This window comes from Protopterus annectens, chromosome 2.part0 (assembly GCF_019279795.1).
Source record: "Protopterus annectens isolate FY-2018-M chromosome 2.part0, PAN1.0, whole genome shotgun sequence".
Taxonomy (NCBI): domain Eukaryota; kingdom Metazoa; phylum Chordata; order Ceratodontiformes; family Protopteridae; genus Protopterus; species Protopterus annectens.
In genome coordinates, this window is record NC_056728.1 from 842,450,720 (window position 1) to 842,463,412 (window position 12,693).

Here is a 12,693-nt window from a genome sequence, read left to right on the forward strand (position 1 = left end):
CTTACTCAAGATTCTTTTTCATGCCAAAGAAGACAGAGGACTGGAGACCAGTTCTGGATCTCACCAAACTAAACAAGACAGTTTAAAGAACCAAATTTTGGATGATCATGGTTCGGTCCATTCTCCTTCTTTTGGGCAAGGATGACTGGATGTGCTAAATAGACCTTCAAGAAGCGTACTGTCATATAAAGAGGAACAGATGATCCAGAAGGTATTTACACTTTTGGCTGGGAGCCAGTCATTACCAGTTGAGAGTACTGCCCTTTGGACTCACCACAGCCCCAGGGTGTTTACCAAATGCATGGCAGTAGTAGCAGCTCATCTCAGACTGCAGGTATTCTAAGTGTTTCCATACTTAGATGACTGACTCATATCCACTCCAACCAGGCATCAACTCATACTGGCAAAGAACCAGGTTCTCCAGACTTGTTCTCTTCTGGAGATCACCATAAAGTACGTGAAATCTCATCTACAACCTGCCTAGAGCCTAGAGTTTATAGAAGCAATTCTCAATACGAAAACTGCCATTGGATCACTGCCACTATCAGGAGTTCATGCATTAAGGTCACAAGTCAAAAAGATAGTCTGCAATGCCGCGATTTAGGCCCATCTGGTCCTTCAGGCAAGCCCTGGCATCAGTGACAGCTGCAATAACATTAGTGCTGCTAGCCAGATTTTACATGAGAATTCTTCAGTGGATGCTAGCTTCCCAGTTGTTAATTCTTCATCGGTCTGTGTCCTACCAGATAAGAATCACTCAGATGTGTGAGAGAGCCATCACTTTGATGAAAACAGTTTGCGCTCATTCTACTAGATCCATGGTAACTTCCTCAGTGTTTCAGTCCAGAATGTCCGTTAATGATGTTTGCACAGCAGCTACTTGGGCTACTCCCCCATACCTTTATTACAGATTATAAATTAGATCTGACCAACAGAAGAAGGGCATCATGTGGTTCTGTGGAGCTCAGGAGTATCCTTCCTTGATTCCACCCTGAGAATTAGGTGGCTGGGGACTCTGTCCCATCAGTTGAGGATATAATGAAAATTGACATAATCAGATAAAGAAGTTATGTACTCACCATAGTGTTCCATCTGTATTGTCCATTTTCATTCTTCCTCATCTCCCCTCCCACCAACCCCTATCCTAAAGGCTTCTGGAAGATCGAGTGTGTATGGACTTATTTGTCTTTATTATATGCGTATCTCCAGAGATATCTTCTCCATAGTAATTTCATCTTTTGCTTTCTGTTATATCAGCAGATAAGGTATGAGGTAACTGGGGTTGGTGCATTGTGGATAAAGGAGAAGCTTGAGAGTTTTTGGTTGCCACAAGCTTTAGCAACGGCCGAGTCTGATCCGAGGGATTGGATCTGAACCCATCAGTTGAGGAAAAATGAAAATGAACAACACAGAACATTATGGTGAGTACATAACTTCATTTTTCAGCAAATCTCTGTACTTTGATAATACATTGTGCTCAAATTAAGTGATATGAGGACTTATTTATGCATGTTATTTTTCAAAGTTAAGCAGAATGTGTACACTGACTTTATTTTTATTTGTACATGTCCTTTGCTGACCTTGTTAGTCCCACAGGAGAGACCAGAGATGGTTCATAGGTAGGTACTAGGCTATCGGCCCTAGGGCCCATACATGCCTAGCCAAAAAATGTACCCTGGCTTTCGTCACCCAAGAAAATTATTTTCCTGTGCCCCTGTTGAGCAGAGCCACAGAAGTGATCCCCGGGGTGAAATTCCCATTTCCCATCCAATCATCAAGATTTTTCTTGAAGAGTGCTAATGAGGAGCTCTGTTTGACATAGATAGGTAGTCTGTTCCAGAGTATGGGAAGTCTCTGGGACAGGATTCTATCCCTCCAGCATGTTCTGTTTATTGTGGTGACAAGGTTTAGCTCCCTAGAGCATGTAGCTCGGAGGGATTGGGATTTCTTTAAGTGGAGCATGTACAACAGCTCTGGGTTTGATTAGTATTTGTACTATTAGGAAAAATTTGGCCAGAGCGTTTGATAACTTCCCCTACTATTTTTGAAAGGTGGTGAGGGATCTTTTACATCCACCTGAGCTGTCTTCAACTGAAGTGGATGGGACCTTCGCTTCATTTCTCATCCGAAGGACCACACACACAGGAGGAATACAGCATCACTAATGCTGCACTGTGTTATCAGCAATTTATCTACCTGGACTAGGAGTTAAACATATGGTGTTCTTGTCTTGCATCACAAAAGTAAGTGTATTACCTGTTGCGCCATGACACAGACACAGTTGTTAGTGGTTCAAAAATTAGCACCACTGAGACTGAATTTTTAACTAATCAGCTTTAAACTTCACCTTTAACCAGATATTTATTTTATATGCCTATTCTTCCAGTAGGGTCTAAACTGTATGATTCCCGGTTTGTCAAGCTAATGTCATACTGATTTTGAAATATTAATTAGGTTGCACACCCTCTTGTATGCTTGGGCAACCATCTGTTTTTACTTTGCTAATTATAGTCATGGGAAGTCTATTTCCAAACAGGTCGTATCAGCCTGGCAGGCCACTGCACTCAGGAGTTCTTCAAACCTAGAAATTTTCTTGTTTGTTTGACACTGTTTACTTGATGGATAGCCGTACTAGCAACATGTTTCCCTTCTTTTATTTGACCACTTTGATAAAAGCTCGTATTTCACTGGATATGGCTGACCTGTCTTGCAGCCAGTGTTGATTTCTACTCAGCCATCTAATTGCAGCTGTTACTCAGGACTGCCTACTGACTTAGACACACTGAGGAATGTAGCCAAGTTTTAAGTCGTAATTACCATAGTGCTACAGCTTGAAAGCAGCTTGGTCAGCTGGTTAGCTGTCTCTTTCCCAGGTTATTTAACAGGTTACTGCGTGAGGAGGAATATCTTTTATTAGCTCTTCATTTTTTAGTTTCTCTTTATGGTTTCTTTTTTCCTCAGAAGGATTCTCTCCATTTTGGTGTGAAAGAGTTGGAGGTGAGCAATGTGGTATGCTAGCACATTTTTTGTACCTTTCTACAGGTGTTCAGAAATGTTTTATGTCTGTTTTTTGTACAGATTGTCAGTGTGATTACATGTCAAGAGGAATAAATAAAATTAATTGATGTAATGCAGGGCTGTCACTAAGATAAGCTATGTGCACCATATGTTATCTTTACATGCATGTGTGCAGGCCTGCTTCATACCTGGTTGCAAATACTGTTGAAAAGGGTTGGCATGCTGTCCTATCACTAATGCACACCCACATCTATTAGTTGAATTACTAATGAAAACATTTCTAAAAAGCAGTTAGTCAGTCCATTATTTGCTTTGTAATAAGCACTATTTTTATATTTGTTTAAATTAATGACTGCATTTGATTTCTGTTTGTATTTTCTTGACATTTCTGTCATTTTCTGTAATCAAGTTCAGTAGTCATACTCTTATAGTCATTGCCACGTTCTGACCACAAAAAAAGTTACAGCCATTTTTCCCAGAATGACTCCTTTCCCTCTAGCTGGGATGTATGTCCTGTTGAAGGCTGTCAGATGTTTGGGAGAAAGTGATACTTTCTGTGTGAGCATTGAACGTTGCAGTTGTGTGGCTGTCAGGAGAGAAGCTCATTAAGTTGCAGCTGGTGCATCCATTGCTGTATTGCTAGCAGTGACTGTAGTGCTCTAAATGAATTGACAAAAGTGTGCATGCATCTTGTATTACTTGATGTAACAGTTATTAATGATAATACATTTTTCAGTGATGTTATACTAACGGCTCCTTTCTCCTCTTATTTGCAGGGAAGTAAAGTGCAGACCAGAGTTGGCCTGTTAATGCTGCTATGCACATGGTTAAGTAATTGTCCCATTGCAGTCATGCACTTTTTACACAATCAAGCCAATGTTCCATTTGTATCCTTTCCTGATGAAATCTGAATGAAACCGTATGAACTTCTGGTTCTGGTACTTTGGAGAGAAATGGTTTGGAGTTGTTGCATCTTTTAGTGCAACTGTTTGTAAGTTGAAAGGAGATATGCTTGGTAGGGGTTTGAATGGCTTGCATCATTTTTCTGTGGATCTATAGGAAAACAAACAGAATCAGCCCAGTAATGCACCAGCTTCATCTTATGTGAGGGCACAGTTTATTTGTTTAACTTGCTTAGGTGTTTAGTGTCTTACAGGTATGTGTGTGTATTATAGCTAACTAAAGCAGTTTTCATGTTAAAAAAAATTACCGAATGCAAAAATTGAGCATTTGCATGGATTTAAATAGACTTCTGTAGAGAAGGTACCTGGAATTAATCACCTGAATCATTGAAGGTACAATATTTCTAGAAGAGGGAATCCAAGTATGTATTGAAAACCTGCCAGGTGTTTTCAGGTGAGTTCTTGACACTAGCAGCAGCCTTCATGTGATGACCTAAGAGGCCTTACTAGGAAATAATATACCAGCAGCCCTTTTTTATATACAGGATCCAAATTTTGTGGGGTCTCAGAAAATTATCTTAAGAATCTTAAACAGCTTGGATGTGATTAAAGCCATTGCAGATCTTTCAACACAGGTGGTGTTTGGTAAGTAGACCTCCAACCAAAAGCTTAACTGCTGAGTTCTGCCCTACTTCACCCCCACCCTCAGTTTTCTAGACACCTCCGTTATCATTCAGTTTGTGACTACTGTTCCCAACCCACATTTCACATAAAATACACAGTGCTTTCAGAGAAACCACAAATAACATGTACCTAATAAGCAATAACACCTTTAATCTGATGCTATCTGTGTCATTATTGATCACAGATGAGTCTAGGATCCAACCTCAGATCTGAGCCAGCAAAAGTGAGTGGCAGCTCCTAATCTTGAGCTCCTCCCCTTCCCTTACTTCCTGTTGCCCAAGATCCTTGGATCTCATTTGCAGAGAACATGGATGGTTGTCTTCCTAAGCAGCTCGAGCTCTAAATTCAGATAAGGCAAATTTTCTGTTTTTTTTCTGTCCCTTTCTGGCTCCCTTCTTTTCCTTAGCTTACTTTTTAGTCTAGTTTCTGCAGTATTCTGTAGTTTTAATATAGTTCCCCCCTCCCCCTGGTTAGTTTTCTCTGGCGTTGGGGTCTTCTCCCCGCCCTTTTTCCTGTTTCATCTTCCCCCTCTCCTTCTTTTTTGTGAGAGTGATGTGCGTGTATGTGTGCATGTGTGTGTGTGTGTGTGTGTGTGTGTGTGTGTGTGTGTGTGTGTGTGTGTGTGTGTGCATGTGTGTGTGCGTGTGCATGTGCTTGTGTGTGTGTGTGTGCGCTTCTTAAGGCTAATACATCTTCGGGTTTTAGGTGCTGTTCCTTATGCAGTTGCAAGCTTGCTTCTGCTGACATGCAAGAGGAGTGTGTCTGCTGTCTAGGAGAGCCCCGTTTGGAGATTGAATGTGATATTTGTGCTGGCTTCAATCCCCGGGCTCTCCTAGAGTGTAGGAATAAGTTACTTCTTAAGGGGCTAGCTTCTGAGGCCCCTTGGTTTCGGGGTCTCCCTCTAAAGTTCCCTTGTAACCCAATAGGAAGCACTCTTCCTCATGGGATCCAACACCGAAATGACCTAGGCTCTCGGATCCAAGTGCTCTAGATCTGAGCCCAGCCTTAGGGGCTTTGGCTCTGGGCACTTCAGCTCTGAAAATCTCAGCTATCTCGGCCAGGTCGAATTCCCCCCAGTGCTCTAGATCTGAGCCCAGCCTTAGGGGCTTTGGCTCTGGGCACTTCAGCTCTGAAAATCTCAGCTATCTTGGCCAGGTCGAATTCCTCCCAGGTGGGCAGGTCAGCGGATCCAGATGGTGGTTTGAGGTCCCCTTGGCTCCAATGAGTTCGTTGGATCTGTTGGTAGGGTACCTGGCAGGATCAGATCCAGCTGGTCCTTTAGGCCCGATGGTCCTGTTGGATCTGATAGTTATAATAGCCTTCCACCCCCCCCCAAGTCTTCAGATCCTAAGGGGCCTATCAGGTCCTCTTCCAGGGATTGCAGGCTGTTGACTCACTAGGGGCATTCCACGGTTTCTTCTCGGTTCACCAGAAGTCTGCTCCCTTCAGATATGGACCAAACAAGGAGTTTCCTGAAAGCCCAGATGAAACTGGGTCTGCTCCCATCCTCTAGCCATGTGCCAAGGGGCTATTCACCCACTCCTACCCTCCTCTCCTCCCACCCAACTCCTCTGAGTTTGGTGCCCCAGGGTCAGAGTTTGCCAAAGGCAAGGCAGGTGGCGTCAGGTAGTACCCCTACTCCCATACTTCCTGGTTCTCTGGCTGGGTCGGCCCATTTGCCCACTGGGTCGACTTTGGCTCGTGCCCGAGAGATCCATGGAGGCCACTGTAGGGGAGGATTCTGGTCCGGAGTTATCTGATTGTTCCCTCCCCTTGGAGGCTTCTGCCTTTATAGCTCAGGCCCAATATCATCCGGGGATGTTGATAGTGTGCCAGGCTCTCCCCTCCTGCCCCTCTCGACTGCAACCGGTGGGGAGGGGGAAGTGGAACATCGTCCAGTCTCTCCGCCTTTCAGCCAGTAGAGAAGACTGTCTCCGCTTGGTCGGCAACCTCCTCTTTGGCCCAGAACCCTACGTTACCTGATTCCATTTTAGGAGGCGAGCCTGCTTCTTTGGTCTGGGGTCAGTCCCCTCCCTCGGATTGCCTTCATAGGAGCCTCTTCCTTCTCAGAGTCTTCCCGGTGCCCACAGTGGAGGACCCTCCTTGGAAGAGGTTGTGTAAGAGGAGGCATCTAGACTCCCCTCGGGAGTCTCTGATGGATGACACAGAGTTCAAAGAAGGGGATGGATCCCCCAGACTTCCTCCTCATGAGATGTCCTTTGGCGACATCCTGGAAATCCTTAAGCAAAGAGATGGTTGGTCTTCCCCAACCACGTCCTTCAAGGAGTCCGTGATCCTAAAGGCGTTCAGGGTGAGCCCATCTACTTCCTGGGTCTCTCCCCCTGTGGACGAGTTAGTCAATCTTATGGCCAGCAGGGTGTGGAAGGAGCCAGACACAGTTGAACCAGTGCCCAAGAGGGCCAATAAGTTTCTTAGCCCTCCCTACAGACATGCCTTTTGGAGTAAGAGAGTTCTGGTGGATGCTGTTGTGGTTGCCACTGCCACCAGGAAGAACAGAGCTCCTCAGTCCATCCCCCTAACAAGGAGTCTAGGGCATGAGACCGATTTCAGAAGCACGTGTACACCTTGGCCAGTTCGGGCTGAGAGCTGCAAACTATATGGGACATTTCACCTGGTTACAGACGAATTTGGTTTTGGAGCGTTCCTATTCCTTTACTGAGTTGCTGCCTCCAGAGACCCTAAAGTTGGTTTCTCCGATGCTACCCACTGTCACTTCCCTAGCAAATGCATTGATGAGGTTCATCGCAGACTCTGTAGAAGCCATCTCTCAAGCAGTGGGTACAGGCATTGCCATAAGCCACCATGCCTAGCTTCACCTTTGCTGGTTTACGGACAACTTTAAGGCATCTTTTATAAATGTCCCATTCGATGAGTCCTCTCTTTGGTCCCTCAGTCAAGGATACATTTACCCACAGTGAGCAGGAGGTTTACACCTTGTCAGCAGTCAGGATAAAGTTTTCTACTCCCCAACGGTCCTTCTCTAAGACACAGAGGGGGGTAGTAAGAAGCTGTGGTTCTGCAAGACACAGTCTTCCTTCCAGGATGCTCAGCAAAAATCCTCCTCTTCTGCCCGGGGAAGGGGGTTCAATGGCAGGTGCAGCTGTAGGGGCAGAGGGGTATCCACAGAATCAGGGCTTTTGAGAACCTTTCTTGGAGAAACCCCAGCAGTTTTCCTGAAGCACTGCCTGACTTCCCTGCCCTGGAGGCAATTGGGGATCATGTATGTCTGCACTAACTGGCCTGGGCAACCATGACCTCAGACCAGTGGGTGCTAAACATCATGTCCAGGGGTTACTTCATTCCCTTCGAACATCCCCCTCCATTACAGAAGTCACTCCCTGTGATGTTCCACCCTGCCAAAGGAAGTCAGCTGTCCTAGAGGTGCAAGACCTTCTTTAAAAATGGGCCATCCAAAAGGTCCCAACAGGACAACAGGGATCTGGGACTTACTTTTGCTTTTTTTTTAGTAACCCAGAAATTCTCCGTTAACAGGATCCAGTGAAGGCAGACTCACAAACCAGTACTTTTTTTTTAGTGCCAAAAAGAACAGGAGACCTGTGTCCCATTCTGGACCTCAGCCAACTACATTTGTCAGTCAAGAAGTCGAAGTTTCAGATGGTCACTGTTTAGTCCATTCTGCTGTTTCTACGCAAGGATGATTGGATGTGCTCAGTAGATCTCAAGGATGTGTACTATCGCATCAAAATAGACAGACACTCCAGGAGATTCCTGTGCTTCTGGCTAGGGGCCAATCGTTATCAGTTCAGAGCCCTGCCCTTCGGTCTCACCTCAGCCCCCCCGGGTATTCACCAAGTGTAATGGCAGTAGTTGCAGCTCTTCTCTGGCTGCAGGGATTTCAGGTCTTTCCGTACCTGGATGATTGGCTCCTTATGGCTCCCACAAAGCATTGCCTCTCCCTAGCAATGGATTTCACCCTGAATCTCTTTCAAGCTTTTGGCATAACTGTCAGCTTTCCAAAATTTCACCTACTCCCATATCAGAGACTAGAGTTCATAGGTATGATTCTCAGCACAGTGTCGGAGACTGCAGCCCTTTCACAGTGCAGAAAAACCACGATTCAGGAACAATAAAACTACCAAGTAAAAAAATAAAAACAACCACTCACGGACAAGACAGCAGATTTATTAATACACTTAGTGCTTCAGCTTAGAAATAGCCTTCAGAGAGTAACAAACACCAAACATTAGTTTATTTAAACAACAAACTTAATTAAATAATTAACACTTAATTATTTAATAACACACTTCCAATTACATTCCTTATTTAAGCCGCAAGGCTCTAAGGTGTTATACTTTAAAATAAACAATGTTTCCTTCTGCATTAATTTATCCTTAATATCAATGCATTCCCCAATAGAAAGGCTAAGTTGTTCTAAAATAGTTGCCCTTAAGCAGTCTGGATTAGCTGCATGAAAATTTTTAAAATGTGCACCCAAAGGACTATCCAACCTCATATTTTTAATGTTTCTAATGTGTTCCTGTAAGCGTTTTCTAAGAGATCTACCCGTTTTTCCCACAGACAATAACTTACAGCTACACCTTAACATATAAGCAATCCCTTTAGTGTTACAGTTATAAATCCCATCTGGATAAAATCTAATTCCATTAATAACTTTAAAATTCTTTACTATATATTTACAAATAGAACACTTATTACAAATAAATGTTCTCTTATTTAAAGATATATTACTATACAATGAGACGTTTGGTGGAATAAAATTTGTATGTACCACCATATCTGCAAGATTTCTTCCTCTTTTATATGATATCCTCACATTATTATGCAGTATCTTCACCAAATTTTTATTCCTTAACATAGGCCAGTAATCTTTAACTTCCTTAACAATTTGTTCAGTCAAATTATATGCGGTCACAAAATAAATTTCTTTACCTTGCCTACCTTTACTTGTGTATGGGGTCGTTACATATTTCTTACCACAAAAGTTATTGCAATCATCTTCTTCTACAGGTACTATTCCATAACATTTACTTAACACTTTACATCCAGAATTTATAACCCTATCTCTGTTGTATCCCCTTTTAATAACATCTCTTGCATTTTACATGTTTCTTCGTATAAATCCATCTGCAAGCTACATAATTTTTCTATGCGTAAAAATTCATTATATGGTAACATAGAAATTACATGTGGGGGATGACAACTGCTACCATATAAAAATATGTTCTCAAACTTCCTATGAATATTAGTACAGATTTGTTCACCTGTGTTAAATAGCAAATTTATATCCAAGTATACTATCTGTTTACCCATCTGGATTCTATCGTATTCTAAACCAAAGTTATTTACCTGTATATCTTGAACAAAACTTTCAACATCATTAAGACCCCCATTACGCAAGAAAATTAAGTCATCAATATATCAAAAATATTTAACTACATTTGATTTAAAAAAATCATGTGTATGTATATATGTAATCAGTCTCGAACTTGGCCATAACCATATTTGCATACTTGAGTCAAACAATACAGGAACAAGTCTTCTCTCTTCTGGATCGAGACAGTGCCCCTGCCCATCTCATCCTGCAGTACTCTAGTCGATGGCAGCAGCCATTCAGTTAGCCCCCTTGCCAGGTTTCACATGTGGGTCCTCCAGTGGACTCTGACGGTGCAGTGGTCGTCTTGTCTTCACCCCATGTCAGCCTTAGGTTAAATCTCTCAAATCTGCAAACATCACCTGACCTGGTAAGTCCAGACAAGGGATTTCCTGCTGGAGAGACCCTTCTGCCTACCGCAACCCCAAGCCACAGTGACCGGGTGGGGGGGCATTTCCAGGGAAGGATGGTCCAAGGCACGTGGTCCCTGTCAGAGACCAAGTTGCACATCAGTGTCCTCGAGATGAGAGCGGTACTACTAATGTTGCAAGCCTTTCAAGCTTTCTCCCACTTGGAACAGTGGCAATTCAGACAGACAACATGGCTGTGGTCTGGTATATCAACAAACAAGGGGGAACATTATTTACCCTCTGTACAGAGAGGCCATGAGAGTGTGGGAATGGGAGATGGACTCTGGCCACTTTCTTCTTGCAATGCGTATTCCCGGCAATTCCAACGTTTTAGCAGACAAGTTGAGCAGGACCATTCTGAGTCCCCACGAGTGGTCCCTGAAAGTCAGTGGCAGATCAGATCTTCTGTCGGTCTGGATTTCTGTGCTGTGACTTGTTTGCGTCCCTAGCCAATTTCAAGTGCATCAGATTCTTTGCCCTGATCCCCCCTCCAGGGGAGTCCACCAGGGATGCTGTGATTTACGATTGGCCGCCAGGTCTCCTCTATGCTTATCCTCCAACGTCCCTTATTCCCAGAGTGCTACAGAAAGCCCAATGCCTGAAGGCTCAACTCATCCTTGTTGCCCCCTTTTGCCCTTGACAGACTTGGTTCCCCCTCCTGTGGTCTCATCTGATGTATCCACTTTGGATATTAGAGCCAGTTTAGGATCTTATCTCCCATCCATGGGGACTACTCCCTCCCGATCTAAAGTCCTTGAGACTGACAACTGGGTATCTCCAGTTCTGGTAATCGTCAGCCAGACATATTTGCTTTCACCAGTGAAAGACATAATTTTGGCCTTCCAGAAGCCCACTACAAAAAAAGGTTTATTCCAGTAAGTGGAAGAGGTTCTTTTTTTGAGCTCGTCAGAGGTGCATAGATCCCTTTTCAGCTCCGCTTGCCGATATTTTTTCCTTCCTTTTTGGCCTTTTTCAGCAAGGGGCAAGTTTTTCTATGATTAAGCTCCAGTTGGCAGCTATATTTAACTTTAATTTGGACGTCGGTCCTATCTTCCTTTCTAGATTATGCAAAGCCTTTCTAAAATGGGTGATGTTCTTCGTGTTTCACTTTTGCAGTCATCACACTTGGGTTATCTGCCTGCAGGTAGCCCTCAGTCACCCCGAATACCAAAGACTTAGTATTTCTGCGTCAGTTGCTGTCGCTCCAGGACTAATGTCAGGTCATCAGGGGTATAAAAACAGGCATCGACACCATTACATCGGTCTTTCTTGCTGAGGAGCCCGAAGCAGAAGCAGTTCACACAAGTGCCAGTCGGCCGCTACCTGAGTTTTCGTTTCCGAATTGAATCATCCTGAAGTCTTCTAAAGCTAAGTACCCCGTTGGGGATCCTTTTTTCTTGCTCTAACCAATGTCAGAAAAAGCTAACAATTGTCTCGCCTCTGGAAAGCAAATACCACACCGAGATTTCCATTCTTGCTGCGTCACCTGTTTAGGCCTAGACCACAACGTACCTCGCTGTCGGTTTTGTGCTTTGTTCAATGCCTGAACTCTTCATTGTCGGGCCCTTATTGTCGCGATATGCTTTCACTCTTGATCTCTGTATTCCGAAATGGCTTCGGTAAGCCATCCGACTACCGATCTTCTGAAAAATTGTAAGGATAAAGATACAGACCGCACAGGTCCAAAACTGCCAATGATGCTTCCGTTAAGCTAGTCGCCACTTCACCTGTACTCAGTGAGGTGCTTTTGCAGCCCCTGATGCCCACTTCGATGGATTCTCAGGCCACTACCGAGACCCGTTCAGAGTCTGGTATGCCGCAACACTCTTCTTTGACTACGGAACCCGCGGATGTCTCTACCTTGGATGGGTCCGGAGCTGCTGTGCAGGCACCGGCTTCCAAGAAAGTTCTTCGCATTACTGATATTCAACACAAACAGGTGACTTCTTTCACGTCTTTAATTCTGTCTAAAACTACTGAGTTTCTAAAGCCAAGAGTAAGAGCTACGCCTAAAAACCCTACAACCCAAACTCAAGCACCTGCTTCCTTGCCACAATCTCAAATGCTTAAAATGGCAGAAGACCTGATCATGGTGATTAGGGGAAGCCGGCCTTCCCCTGCTAAGAAGAAAAGAGACCTGTCCTCAGCAGCTTTAACTGACCAGTAGTCTGACGACTCTGAGGTTTCGGAATATGAAGACATGCCTTTATCTGCTTACGAGGACTCAAATGCAGAGGAATCCATTCCCTCTGCTTTCCCTCCAGAGGATTGTTTTTTGGTGAAACCCTACATACTTTAAGATAGC

General features: G+C 44.0%; 1 protein-coding gene across 5 annotated transcripts in view; it reads left to right on the top strand.

The window, feature by feature from the left end:
- The window catches only part of USO1 (USO1 vesicle transport factor), a 1,866,649-nt gene that overhangs the window by 1,113,750 nt on the left and 740,206 nt on the right, over window positions 1-12,693 (top strand). For all 5 annotated transcript variants that reach the window (XM_044061107.1, XM_044061108.1, XM_044061110.1 and 2 more), the window contains one exon: window positions 3,795-3,905. In XM_044061107.1, coding sequence (XP_043917042.1) covers window positions 3,795-3,905 — 111 coding nt within the window. The remainder of the gene's footprint in view (window positions 1-3,794; window positions 3,906-12,693) is intronic.